This window comes from Cyprinus carpio, chromosome B18 (assembly GCF_018340385.1).
Source record: "Cyprinus carpio isolate SPL01 chromosome B18, ASM1834038v1, whole genome shotgun sequence".
Lineage (NCBI taxonomy): Eukaryota > Metazoa > Chordata > Actinopteri > Cypriniformes > Cyprinidae > Cyprinus > Cyprinus carpio.
The window spans coordinates 16619031-16631861 of NC_056614.1; the positions used below are offsets into that span (position 1 = coordinate 16619031).

At 37.9% G+C, this 12831-nt stretch overlaps 1 protein-coding gene across 4 annotated transcripts in view; it reads right to left on the reverse strand.

The window, feature by feature from the left end:
* The window catches only part of hydin (HYDIN axonemal central pair apparatus protein), a 64668-nt gene that overhangs the window by 6721 nt on the left and 45116 nt on the right, over positions 1-12831 (reverse strand). For 2 of the 4 annotated variants that reach the window (XM_042744058.1, XM_042744057.1), the window contains exons 37-67: positions 12616-12783; positions 12167-12531; positions 11377-11496; positions 11103-11260; positions 10402-10555; positions 9711-10124; positions 9419-9616; positions 9216-9295; positions 8940-9122; positions 8733-8852; positions 8450-8609; positions 7878-8050; positions 7562-7760; positions 7291-7393; positions 6969-7068; positions 6679-6847; positions 6336-6571; positions 5870-5972; positions 5565-5769; positions 4800-5029; positions 4489-4640; positions 4208-4403; positions 4014-4119; positions 3267-3494; positions 2768-3123; positions 1724-1884; positions 1544-1638; positions 1206-1419; positions 922-1125; positions 370-496; positions 113-278 (exon numbers count right to left, since the gene is read on the reverse strand). In XM_042744058.1, coding sequence (XP_042599992.1) covers positions 113-278; positions 370-496; positions 922-1125; positions 1206-1419; positions 1544-1638; positions 1724-1884; positions 2768-3123; positions 3267-3494; positions 4014-4119; positions 4208-4403; positions 4489-4640; positions 4800-5029; positions 5565-5769; positions 5870-5972; positions 6336-6571; positions 6679-6847; positions 6969-7068; positions 7291-7393; positions 7562-7760; positions 7878-8050; positions 8450-8609; positions 8733-8852; positions 8940-9122; positions 9216-9295; positions 9419-9616; positions 9711-10124; positions 10402-10555; positions 11103-11260; positions 11377-11496; positions 12167-12531; positions 12616-12783 — 5643 coding nt within the window. Of the gene's footprint in view, positions 1-112; positions 279-369; positions 497-921; positions 1126-1205; positions 1429-1543; positions 1639-1723; positions 1885-2767; positions 3124-3266; positions 3495-4013; positions 4120-4207; positions 4404-4488; positions 4641-4799; positions 5030-5564; positions 5770-5869; positions 5973-6335; positions 6572-6678; positions 6848-6968; positions 7069-7290; positions 7394-7561; positions 7761-7877; positions 8051-8449; positions 8610-8732; positions 8853-8939; positions 9123-9215; positions 9296-9418; positions 9617-9710; positions 10125-10401; positions 10556-11102; positions 11261-11376; positions 11497-12166; positions 12532-12615; positions 12784-12831 lie in introns of all 4 variants that reach the window. The other 2 variants (XM_042744056.1, XM_042744055.1) reach the window with 1 other exon arrangement.

Sequence of the window (12831 nt, forward strand, 5' to 3'; positions counted from 1 at the left end):
ATACAAGGTTTGGAACAGAATGAAGGTGAGGGTAAATGAGGACATAGAGTTTATTTTTTGGGAGAACTATTCTATTAACATGGTAAAATCAAGCATTTTATTGAAACCTTACCTAGTAGCAAACTGCCCAGATTAAGGTGGGCTCGATCAATATAGACAACAGGCTCATTAGCAGTGCCCACCAGCAGAAAGGGCAAAGACAAGTTGTGCTCAGGGATTAAGAAGGTCCAGAAGGATTCCACTAAATCTAGGTTGAGAACCTGGTACTCAAATGAGACCTGAAAACAGTGATTAAAATTTAATATCGATTCATGTCTGAAAAGGAAAAATATTTGCAGCATGATTTGTTAAAATCTAAAAAAAAAACACCTTCACTTCTTTCCCCGGCTGAATGGACTTGTTTGGTGTAAGGCAGCTGAAAGAAGATTTGCCAAAGTCCTCACATCTCCAGATGAAAGAGTATGGCTTGTTTGTGGGATTAATAACACCAAATTCCCTGAGAGAAAATAATGCATTCATTATTTGTGCTATGCAATAATAAATCGCCCATATTTTAAATCTGAAACAAGTCTATAAGTATCCTGTTTATATATAGTACATAGAATGTACACTGTTAGGAACAAGTGACACTGTAGACTGGAGAAATGGCTGTCACCACAGGAATAAATGACATTTGAAAATATATTAAAACACAAAACAGTTATTTTGAATAGCATTTTACAATATATCAGTATACTTAACTTGTAAGTATGATCAAATAGATGCACACTACAGTATATGTATATTTGTAAGTATGTATCATTTAAGTGTATATAATATAGGGTAGTATACAGAAATACACATATATGCATATTATATTTGCTTGTAATATAAACAATTTGACTTAAATCAAAGTCAGAACTATTAAATGAAATGTTTTACCTGCGGACAGACGTGCCAATACCCACTGAGGTGAACTCTATAACCCTGGTATTGGGGTCCACAGTGAGGGGACTGTGGGGCTCAGGGTTCCGCCTGTTTCCAGTGAGGTAGTCCGAATCCTTCAGGTGGAAATGACAGTATGGCAGCAAACTGCGACCACTTACGGTGATCACTGGACTCTGCTGATCCTTCAGATTAGAGATGCTAAAAAAAATTAAAATAAAAAGTTTAGAACGGAGCAAAAACTCATAATCAGTAAATAATTTCACCTCTGGGAGTCTGACCTGCAGATCAAACTGGCCTTAAACTCAGCGACTTCCAGAGGAGAGAACCGGATGTGGAAAGTTTGACTCGCTCCTGGGCTGATAAACCCTACATCGGACTCAATGCTGAAGGGAGGAAGCTCTGGGTCTCCTAGCAGTAGAGAAGTCACACTCTGCAGAGAGCTCGCTGGTCTTTCTGGTGTCCTACTCCCTTGAGATGAGCGGGAAGTCCTTCCTGATCCGTCTGATATATTAATATGGTGTTTGTTTGTTTTTTTAATTACTTGCATCTAATGAAAATGTAAAAATATACTTCTGCGGTACATCAGACCACAAACATTTTAAGGCTGAAGGTTTACCTCCATGTTCAAAGCATGCAGTCTTTCCATATGTCTCCATCAGAACCTGCCAGGAATACTCCAGCTTAACACTGCCTTTGTTCTCCATCTGGAGGCTAAAAAAACATAACATGACTTATGAAAACTCAACATGCAAAATTAATTTCTAAGCTAATATTGTATGAGTGCATTTTCACTCACTGAAAGACCCTGGTCTGGTACAGCATTGTGTCTTTGAAACGGATGGGTCCAGTATCACACTGGTATTTGGCGTAATCACATATGGCATTAACTATCAGCTCCATCTCTCTTGAGGAGTTCTCCACCACAGAGTGAGGAGGCTCCGGGTCTGTCGCTACTACCTAATCACAGTGACAAAATCACAAGTTTTAATTTAACACTTTTAATATCTTAATATTTATCTGTTTCCATCTCAGTGTAAAAAACGGTAATTTTAACTTTTCTAGTAACTGTGACTTTATTTTCATGCAGCCTCCTTACTGTTTTTCCCTGACAGTAAGTCATAATTATTACTTCTGTGAGTTGGCTATGGCAAGCTTTATGCGCGCTTGAGCGCTTATTAGGCTACGTAGGCAGTTAAAGGCTTATATTTATGATTTAAATGGTTTATTTATAAATGTGATTAGTCGAATAATGCTTCAAATGAACTACTACTAGTCAACCAGAAAAATGTTTAGTCGAGGGCAGCCCTATTTTATAGCAACTGCAACTTTATATTTCGCACTTTATACTTGACTTTATATTTAATACCTACACTCTCAGAAAAAAAGGTACAATAGCTGTCACTGGGGCGGTACATTTTCAAAAGGTACACTTTTGTACCTTTTAGTTACAAATATGTACACTTTAGGTACTTATATGTATCTTTAAGGTACCAATATGGACTACAAAGTTGTGCCTTTTGAAAAGGTACCGCCCCAGTGACAGCTTTTGTTCCTTTTTTTTCTGAGAGTGAACCACTTCACAGTATATCTCTCAGTTGCGACTTCATAAAGTATCTTGCAATTGTGAATTCATATTTAATAACTGCCACATCATATCTCCCAATTGCTACTATATACCTAACAATTGCCACTTTATTTTTCTTCATATCTAACAATTACAGCTATTATTCCTGTGACTTTTTTATCTCACTTTATATCTTAAACTAAAAAAATCAAGTTAATGAAGTGCCCCCAGTAAACAGATCACTGTCATCTCTATTACTGATTCTATGAAACGCACCTTCCGTTTGGTTGGTTGTTGTGGCGACTTTTCTACATCCATCCATTTAACAGTCCTATGACAGTCATCCCAGTCTGGGACCTGGTCTACAGGCTGCTGAAAGGTAATACTGCTGAGTTTACATTTTATTGTTTGTGCGTTCAGCACAATGGGCTCCTCTGAGCAGAAGTTCACCGTCACAACTTTGGAGCAATCAGCATGCAAGTGACCAACTTGTGGAGAAAAGCTCAGCTGTGGGCCACTGGGAAGCCATTCAAAGCGTAGCACCTTGGAGCTGCTTGGGTTTGTCATGGTGAAAGTTTCTTGGTAAGTGCGGCCCACATGACAATCTCCAAAATTTAGAAGGTCAGACATACCTGAGGAAAGAATTAAGAAGGGATAATTACCATAATTACCAACAGTGGGTACTGAACCAAAATTTCCATAAAATAAATGGTAAGATTTTTATTTTAATCATACTTTAGAATGAAGCAAAATCACATTATTAACTTGCATTTACTTTCAGTGCTGTCCTGCTGAACTTTGCTGCCAATGTTGTCCAGGATGATGATGTCATGGTAACCCTCACCCACAAGCTGCACCACTGTCTGATCATACTGGTTATCCTTTACCATTAACTTCAAGCAGGCCTCAAACTTCTGAGCCACCTTTGGATGAAACCCGACCTGGAATTCTGCTTGTTGTCCAGCCATGAGGATCAGAGAGGCTACATGCACTAGTTGTGTCTCTGAAGAGGATCAAAAATGCAGTTATGTCACATATATTTGATTTTAATATGTTTCAATTGCATATCTCATGCTACTGTTCTTTTTATTTCAATTTTCTACTTATGGTTGCCTGCCTCAAGCTAAAAGTTTGTACACAGGTCATAGAAGAAATAGCACTTTGTTCCTTCTCCTACACTACAGCACTCTGTAAAAAAGTAATAACCACAAAGCTTGAAATGACTTTATTAAATTTAAAAATTTTCATATAGTTTATTATACGACTTATTATGGTCAATGGCTGCATTCTTTGGTCAAACATGACCGCTTGACATCAATATACTGATCATTGCATTTTGTGATAAGACCAGCTCTAATTGATCTCTTTAACCTATAAAAGTGACACCCAATCTAATGAAGGTCTAAAACAATCTGCTGCTGTTTGTGTTATTGGTTTCATAGCTTATTTGAAAAGCAAATCAAAACAGCATTTTGCAGAAATGAATGTCTATGCAGACTCTTCATTTGTGTTTATGGCTTGCCTTCTCTGGGATTGCTTTCTATTTGTGAGGAGGCCAGTCTGCAAACAGTGCCAGGAGCAGCTTTTAGAGTGAAAACGTCCAGGTGACACTGTAGTACAATGCTTACCTGCAAATACAAGGAAAGAATGGATTATAACAATAAAAAATAAAGTCGGAGAAATAGAAACTTAGCTGAAAACTAATTTTGATCTTACTTGTGCAGGCACATTGCCATTGTTCTTGATCACTAGTGGAAGAGTCTGCCTTCGTCCCACCAATAAGCGCTTAAACTGCAGCACCGGCTGACCTCGATTAGTCCTCTGAATAGGTCTCAGAACTGTGATGCAGGGCAAATTGCCTTCACCCATTAGATCAAACACCAGAGCTTTGGGTTTGGTGGCAGAAGCTTGACTGTGTTATAAAACAGAATAGGTAAAGCCTCAACAAAATATCAACAACCATCCAAACAGTGCAAACCTGTATTGAAAGCAGTTACCTTGCGATCCCTTTCAGAAGTGCCTCAAACACTGCATGATATGTGTGCATAGTCACAGGAGAAAAGGTGATGGTGGCAAAAGCATGAGAGTGGCTGGGGATACACAACTTTGTAGGGGTCACCTCAAAAACCTCTGCATTGTGCGTTGTCGTTTAAATTACAAAAAAATAAGGTTAACCGAAATAGTAAGCAAAGAGACAGTTAAGCAACAATTAACAGTTACAACATTCAAAACATAAAATTGCTATAAAAGTTTTACAGATTCGGCAGAATAACATCAATAGTGGCAGAACCACCTCTCACAAACATACCTTGACTGTTTTGATCACCAGGCTGAGTTCACAGGACACTTTTCCTGGATTGGTCAGCCGGAACTGGGCTTTGGCTGAATGACCCACCAGTACATTGTTGAAGACAAACTTGTTCTCGTCCTGTACATAGACACCCATACTGTCCTGGTATTGCTCACACTGTAACATGCTACTATTCTTACAGACACGGTGCTCCTCAAAGATAGAAGCAATGTCTGTACTCGCTATTCCTGTAAACAATAAAGTGATCAATTTTACATTTTAATTCATACTAGTATATAACTTTATTTTTAAGCAACAAGCCATTCATTAAACACATCATGAGCCCAGAGGCAGAGCTACACCGTGGGGCCCACTGAGCCTAGAGGTGGAGCTGCACCAGAGGACCTACTGAGTCCTGGGGTGCACCCACAACACCACAGGGCCCACTAAACCCAGAGGCATGCACTGAAAGGTGGATAATGGCAGGTAGAGTTCAATGTAATAAAAATAATGGATGGCTAATATAAAATAAAAAACATAAAAGTTATTTTAGCATTTAAAGACCAGAATAAGAACCCTTACACATTGATGGTGTATTGTATAAATTACGGGTTAAATAAGTTACATAAAATTGGTGCCTTTCTTCAGTGAAGAGGACAATTTATGCCATTAGGCAGTCATCAAAATACTCAACTCTTACGAACCATCAAAGAATGAGCAAAAAAAATACATAAGAGAATGTACTTCACAGAACATTATATAGAATCATTCATAGTCACAAACCTGGAATACAAACTTCTGCTATTAGCTTGTATGGAATCCCATCAGGGTTGTCAGAGGGGTCTCTGTCAGTGATGTCTATAGCTAGACATTCCTCCCAACTACCTACATGCTCTGCCTTGCAATCCACTGTAACCACTTGTTGGGCTCCAGGTACCAGAACCCCAAAGCACGGAGACAATGAAAAAATACCACATGTCAAATGTATCTGTAAAAAAAACATACCCAAATTATTTATAATATATTACATGTTAGATTGTTACTGTACACTCTATCAAGAACTGTAAATAAAGAAATATTTTTTCTACCTGTGTTGATATGCCAGTCTCATTCTGCACAGTGTGTCGTAATTCACTGGCACTGGGTGGTTTTGTAGCATAACTGTCTTTTGATGGCTTCTTACTTCCCAAGCTTAAAAAAGACAAATTAATGTATTTTTATATAAAGCTGCAAGAATGCATTTTGGTTTTAGGACAACTTTGATGAAAAGTTCTGATCCACATCAAATGCTGACTACTGTATATACTGTACTTACTGTGTGTGTGTATTATATATATATATATATATATATATATACATATATATATATATATATATATATATATATATATATATATATATATATATATATATATATACATACTACTGGGCCGTTGAATGCTTGAATCTGATTGGCTGACAAACGTTCTGAGGTATATATATATATTTTATGTTTTTATAATTAATTAATTACTTTTTTTACATTATATAATTATATTTTTACAGTAGCCATACCCTCTCCTCTGTGCAGGAACTGGGGCGTTTTTACACATCCTAATGGTGAAACGCATCTCAAAGCTGCCTCTGTTCTCCACAATGAGAGTCTGTTTCTTGCGAGAGCCATATACCAGTGGGCCAAAGTTGATATCATTAGAGGGATTGACACTGTATTTGGAGAAAAGTGCCTGGACTGACACTTTGATTGGTATAGTGTTTATGGTCTCGCCACCATCCAAACTGGGCTCAATAACCTGGGGAAAATACAACATAACTCATTTTTTTCGTCTCTGATGACAGCAGAACTAAAATAAAAAATACTGTATGATAAAGACTCTATTAAGTGGTAAGATTAAAAGACCTGACAGCGAAGGATTGGGCTATCTCTGATGGACATCTCCTGGTTGTGGTGATAAATAATCTGGACAGTACTGGGCTTATTGTTGGGGCGTAATGAGCCTTTCTGAGGAGTGATGGAGAACACTGAGTTCAGATCTGGCATTCCTGGCTCTGTGGCCACTAGAGTAAACCTGTAAGTGAAAATTATTAACAAAAGGAGAGAGAAGAAATGTTTAAGACATCTTTGATGTTTTTCTTTTAATTAAAATAGAAGATATCGATCTATAAATATCTATATACGGAGTAACTTACTTAAAAGCTATGTCATATTTGCCTTTGTTTTCCAACTTAATAGACCGTTTGACCTCTTCTGATACTTTGATTGTTCCAAAGTCTACTGAACCATCAGAATCTACAACAAATGCAAAAACACCATCAAATGAATAAAGGGAATTTGTATTGGTCACTGTGTTACACAGAAGAAAGAAAGTCATACAGGTTTAGAACAAAATGACGGTGAGTAAATGATAACAGAATTTTAATTTTAGGTTGAACTGTCTATTTAACAACTTATTTTTAGCTGGAAAATGATGTGATGCTGTGAAGAGCCAATGAGCTGTTTTCAGGCAAGTACCATCTGGAATGGTTATGTCCACTGCAATATCATAGGCCTCTGCTATAATCTGAATGTTCTCTGAATGTTGAACAATGCCAAGAATGTTCTCCACATCTGACACCTGGTAAACATACATGTCTAATCAGACACATGCAGACAAACTAACGCATACTAGTGCATGTACGCAAATTATGATTACATTTACTCTTTATCTGCTTTAAACAACTTCACATTTATAAACACTGCTTATGATTCAATTACAAAAAGTCTGTTTTTCATTCTGCAGTACCTCTAAACAAATGGCCCTCTTCAGTTTGACAGGGTTCTTGGCTATAAAATACATGTGCAGCCTGAAGTCAGAATGAGGCATTATGATGCCTTTGTTCTGAGACACGCTGAATTCATCCCCAAGAATCTCCAGACCCCTCAGCCTCCAAGCAGCTGGCAAAAGGGTGTTATTGCGCAGACATAAACTCTGGGTTTCTTTTCTGCAGACAAAGTATGAAAAATTTATGAAAAGGATTTTTTCACCCGTAATACATCTGAATAATTATAACAATGAACAAAAAATCAGTATATGTTGAAGTGAATGTAGTACAGTAGACCTGTATGGTGGAGTTTTGTCAAACTGGAGCAGCTTGCGGTCCAGCTCCAGTTCAGGCCTGACTCCTATACAGGAGAGGCAGAAGACAACAGGCTCCGGGTTTCCCATGATGCAGCACACCAAGCTGTCCTCTACATGTTTGGGAGTATTTGGGTATGCCCACACCATCAGTAGCTGCCAGGAGGATATCAAACATCAATGACAAGGGAGTTTAAGTAAATGCCTTTTTTTGGTGTTAAACTGAGTTTAATGAGACTGAGGCTGAAGATGGTACAAAGGTGGCTAAAAAAGAAAGGTTTCAGTGTGTACAACTTCAAAACACAAGACAAAGAAGAAATATGTCCACACGCACTGAAATTAAAGATCAATTTATTGCAACATTTCAACCAGTTGGTCTTCATAAGGCACAGCATAGTTAACCACAAAGGTAGTTAACAAAATTAAGAAATGGCTAGTTAGACTGTTTGGAGCAAATACAGCTAAGTTCATATTTTTAACCACAAAAAATGGCTTCCAGCTCAAACAATCCCAAAAATACACTCTGCAAAAAATAAGATATATAAATTTGCATACCTTTCTCTCATTGGGTTCCAGTGTCATATTTGGAGGGTCAAGAAGGAAAGTGGTGGCCTTGGTGTCATGTTGAAAGCAAAAATGGATCTCTGCCTTTATTTTAGAAGTATTGTGAATAACAAACTTATCCATGTTCTCAGGGTATTTTGCTTCTTTATACCTGGGTCAGGATAACATAATTAATATTACTAAAGACCTAATGTACAAACAAATTTATTAGAGAATAACTTTAAGAGAAAAGTACTGTTAAGAGACTCAACAACAGAGAACAACAGGCCAGCACCTGTCCCTGGTCTTTCCACATAGCAGAGGTCCAAACTCATACAGGTCTGACTGGATAATGTAAGTCTTTTGAAGTCCACTCTCAGGCCGCAGACTCTTTTTGCAGCGTGCAAACACAATCCTATTACATAAACACACAGACACTATGTAGAACATGTCCAAGGACAATGATAACTACTGTATATTTCTCTACTGAAATGTTACTCACTTGGGGTCTCTGCTTATAGTTGGGTAAGCGCAAGTTCCTCTACAGTATAGCTGATAACATCGCTTAGTCCCCATCACCTCAAAGCTGAAAGTCTGATCAAAATTTCCAAGAACAGAAGAGTAAAACCTGATCCTTAGAGTGATGGCTCCATTTGATGGTACAATCCAGCGGAAACTAGTGAGTCTTAAAAGAACAGCAGCTTTCAAGGTTTCATTGAAATGGTTCTATTTATTTGTAATTGTACATGAGGTTTATATGTGTGAGGGACCTCCTTACCCCTGGTTGTATTCTGGGTTGGGTTCCTCAGAAGGTACACCCTGGCCAGGATTAGATGTGTTAGTAATCGTCATGCCCTCCTGCAGGAAGACAAGTAGACCATTTTTTAAGTCTTTTTCCACGTTTAAGCTAAAGTTACATTCTGTATAAATCACTAAAAGACCTTAGATATGTAGAAGAGAATTTCTTTAAGGCTTTAGTACCTTAACAATTTCTGATCTCAGGTCTGCTTCTTTCTTCTCTGGCAGATCCTCACAAGATGTGGGCATCAAAAAAGTAAAACAACTGTTTGAGAGTTGTGTGTTGGGCACTGATCTCATCTTAGGGTATGGGACTATGGAGAATATTATAGGTGGTGGGATGGGTGGACCTTTAGGTCCTAACCCTAACCCATCCAAAACCTGTGAGAAAAACATTTAAAAAAAAATGTACTTGATATTCTACGGATACAAACTTTGCACAATGAAGAACTTTTCCAACATTGAAGTACTATACCTCCTCATGGGAGGGTAGCTTCATGCTACTGATGATCTCAAATCCATCCAGTTGTTCCTTTTCTTTTATAGACAGCCAGATGTAGGGGATAGGGTGTGGAACCACTATCTTTTCCGACCCCTCGCCACCATCAGTTGACACTTGGGTCTGACTGGGGGCTGGTGACTTCATTTCTGCAGCCTCCACTTTCAGCTTTTCCTTCTCAGCTTTTTCCTTCTCTCGTTCCTTCTTACTCTTCTTGGCAGAGGGAGGAGGACAGTTCGTTATGTCTACAGTCTCTTGGGCATCGGAGGCCATGGGCTGCAATAAGAGACTCTGTGTTCGGTCCCAGAACTGAAGAATGTGTTGGATTTCTGGCTGACTCTGTTCGTACAGATGGAATCGGGCCAGTAGCTGTCTGTCACTCTCACTGGACTGTTAAAGAACAACAACAAAACATAGTTTTCAAAATAGATTTCAAACATAACTGGACAATGCAAACGAGCCAGACAATCTCTTTTAAAGTAATTAAAATTGGTGCTGTTTGTGGTAAATAGATTATACACTTTACCTTGACTGGAAGTCAAATACTTCATGTAGTTCATGTAATCAAGTTACAAAATTTTACATAGGAAAATCTGAAACATATTTAGGCTTCACAAGAATAGTCTTCTGATGGTAAGTATATTGCGAACTGCACACTCAAACTTACCATCTCTTGTTGTAGGTCCTCAGAAAGTGGCAGGGGGTCTTCATGTTTTGCTTTTGTATCCCAGTCCTCACTAGGTGTCATCTCCTCTTCTCTTAAAGTCTCAAGCTCCTGTTGTCTACTCTCTTCTTGTTCTTGGTCAAACCTGTCCTGTTCTCTAAAGTAATCCACAAATTCAATTTCACAAACTCATTCTTACCTACAGTTTTTTGTTCTTTAAATAAAATTGAGTGTGAAGAACTTGTTGAATATTTTCTGTCATTACTAAAACCTATGAAAACCTGTATTCTCATTTAAATCTCATTTATAGGATACACTGCAAGAAATCTTTTTAATTCAGTCTTATTTTGAAGATATTTTGAAGATATTTTGAAGATATCTTGAAGTAAAAATATTTATAGTCTTAAGATATTAAGACTTGTTTTTAGAGAATACATCCTGAAATAAACATATTTTTATTATCCTGTTGGTAAGTTACTTTTTCTTGTTTTAAGCATAAATTTAACATAAATCTAAATTCTAAACTTAAACCTGAGATAAACGATCTGAAAAGCAGCCTGAATACCTTTTTAAAAAATTGTCTCAAGTTAATGTATCTGGATGCATGTATCTTCTGGAATATAATATTATAATAAATAAATATTTTTTTCAGTGTTTCAAATATAAGAAGAATCTTGAATTTGTGTCAGAACAGTGTAGAGCACCTTAGCTTGAAGACACTGTAGCTGTTAAACAGGTTGATAACATAAATATGGCGACGGTTGTCGAAGGCTTTCAGGATGATCTGAAGCGTTTTACTTGGTGAGTGGCAGTACAGTGTCTCCAATCCATCAATCACAACACCACAGTGACAGTCGCTTTGATTTTGTATTTCACAAAGCGGTGGAAGATTACTATATGTCGGCATATCCTGTGATTGACACAAATTATCAACCAAATATATTATATATGTATAGGGTATACAAAAAATGTACACACCTGCAGTCTCTCTGACAGGATCTCTACCAACACATCATCAGGCAGTAGGCAGCTAATCAGCCCCAGCTCTTCATTTTGACTGGCACTCACACTCAGACGCCTGTGTACCTGACCATCTGTCTGCAACACACACACACACACATTTTAAATATTTATTTATATCCATTCATACATGACACTTATAAACAAGACACAATACAATAAAGTACAGATCCATATGTTACACCATTGGTTTTACTGATTTTACTACAGTACTTATCTAACTGTATTTACTACAGTATATTAATGTAGGGAAAACCTGACACTCACACACATACATTTTATTTCTTTCTCAATTAGCATTTTTGTATTCCAGTAAAAATGACTGTAATATAGTGTGTGTGTGTGAGTGCGTGTGTGTGTGTGTGTGTGTGTGTGTGTGTGTGTGTGTGTGTTTATGTATTGATGTATGTATGTATATGTATGTTTATGTATGTATGTGTATGATCCTCTATAAATCATCAAAATGCTGATTTAGTGCTCAAGAAAAAAAAATCTTATCAATGTTAAAACAGTTTTTGGAAACTGTGATATATATATATATATATATATAATTTAGAAGAAACATTAGATTTTTGCTTAAAAACAAGTAAAATCCTAATATCTTATATAATGCTGCCTCTCAAGTAATTGTATAGTTTTAATGATGTTTAGATTAGTTTTACTGGGCAACAAGAACTAAATATTATTCAGTCAAAATGTTTTCTTCTGATATGTAAGTGACTAAGTGAAAAGAGATTTTGTGTGTTACCAGTGAAGCAGTGCGAGCGGAGCTGTTATTCTTCTGTGAATGCCCTGTGATGTTTGTTTTATTTCGGGTTGAGGCAGATGACGGGGGGACTTTAGGATCACTGGGCAGGCTGCCTTCAGCTGTATGTTTGGCAACTGCCTCAACACTAAGAACACCAGCACCCTGACCAACAGTGGCCATCATATCTGCTGCTGCCTCATCCACGTCCTTCTGAGCATGCACCACAGCAACCTTGGCACATTGTTCCCTTGCCCTCAGGGCTGCAGAGCTGTTCCCTGATGCCACAGCTTCCTGCACCACTTCATCTACACTGACACACGCTGCCCCATAGTGCTTAGCCAGAGTAACTGCTGTCCTTGTTTTACCTGCACACAGATGCTTACATTTGCATCAGAGCAAACTTTCCAACAGGACAGATAGCATACATGGGTAAATCTATAAAACCTTACCTGACAGAGGGGCACCATGAACAACAATGGCAATGCCCCGGCGATTAAGGGCAGCCTTGCCTTCTGGTGAAAGATCAATGCCCATATGACGAGCAACAACTCTAGACACAGGGTCATATTCCAGATCCCCCACTGCAGTGCCAGCACTGATGTTGTCTTTAGCCTGTCCTGTGAGGAGAAGAAATATGTACTCTCTTTTATGTCCAGTAATGTACT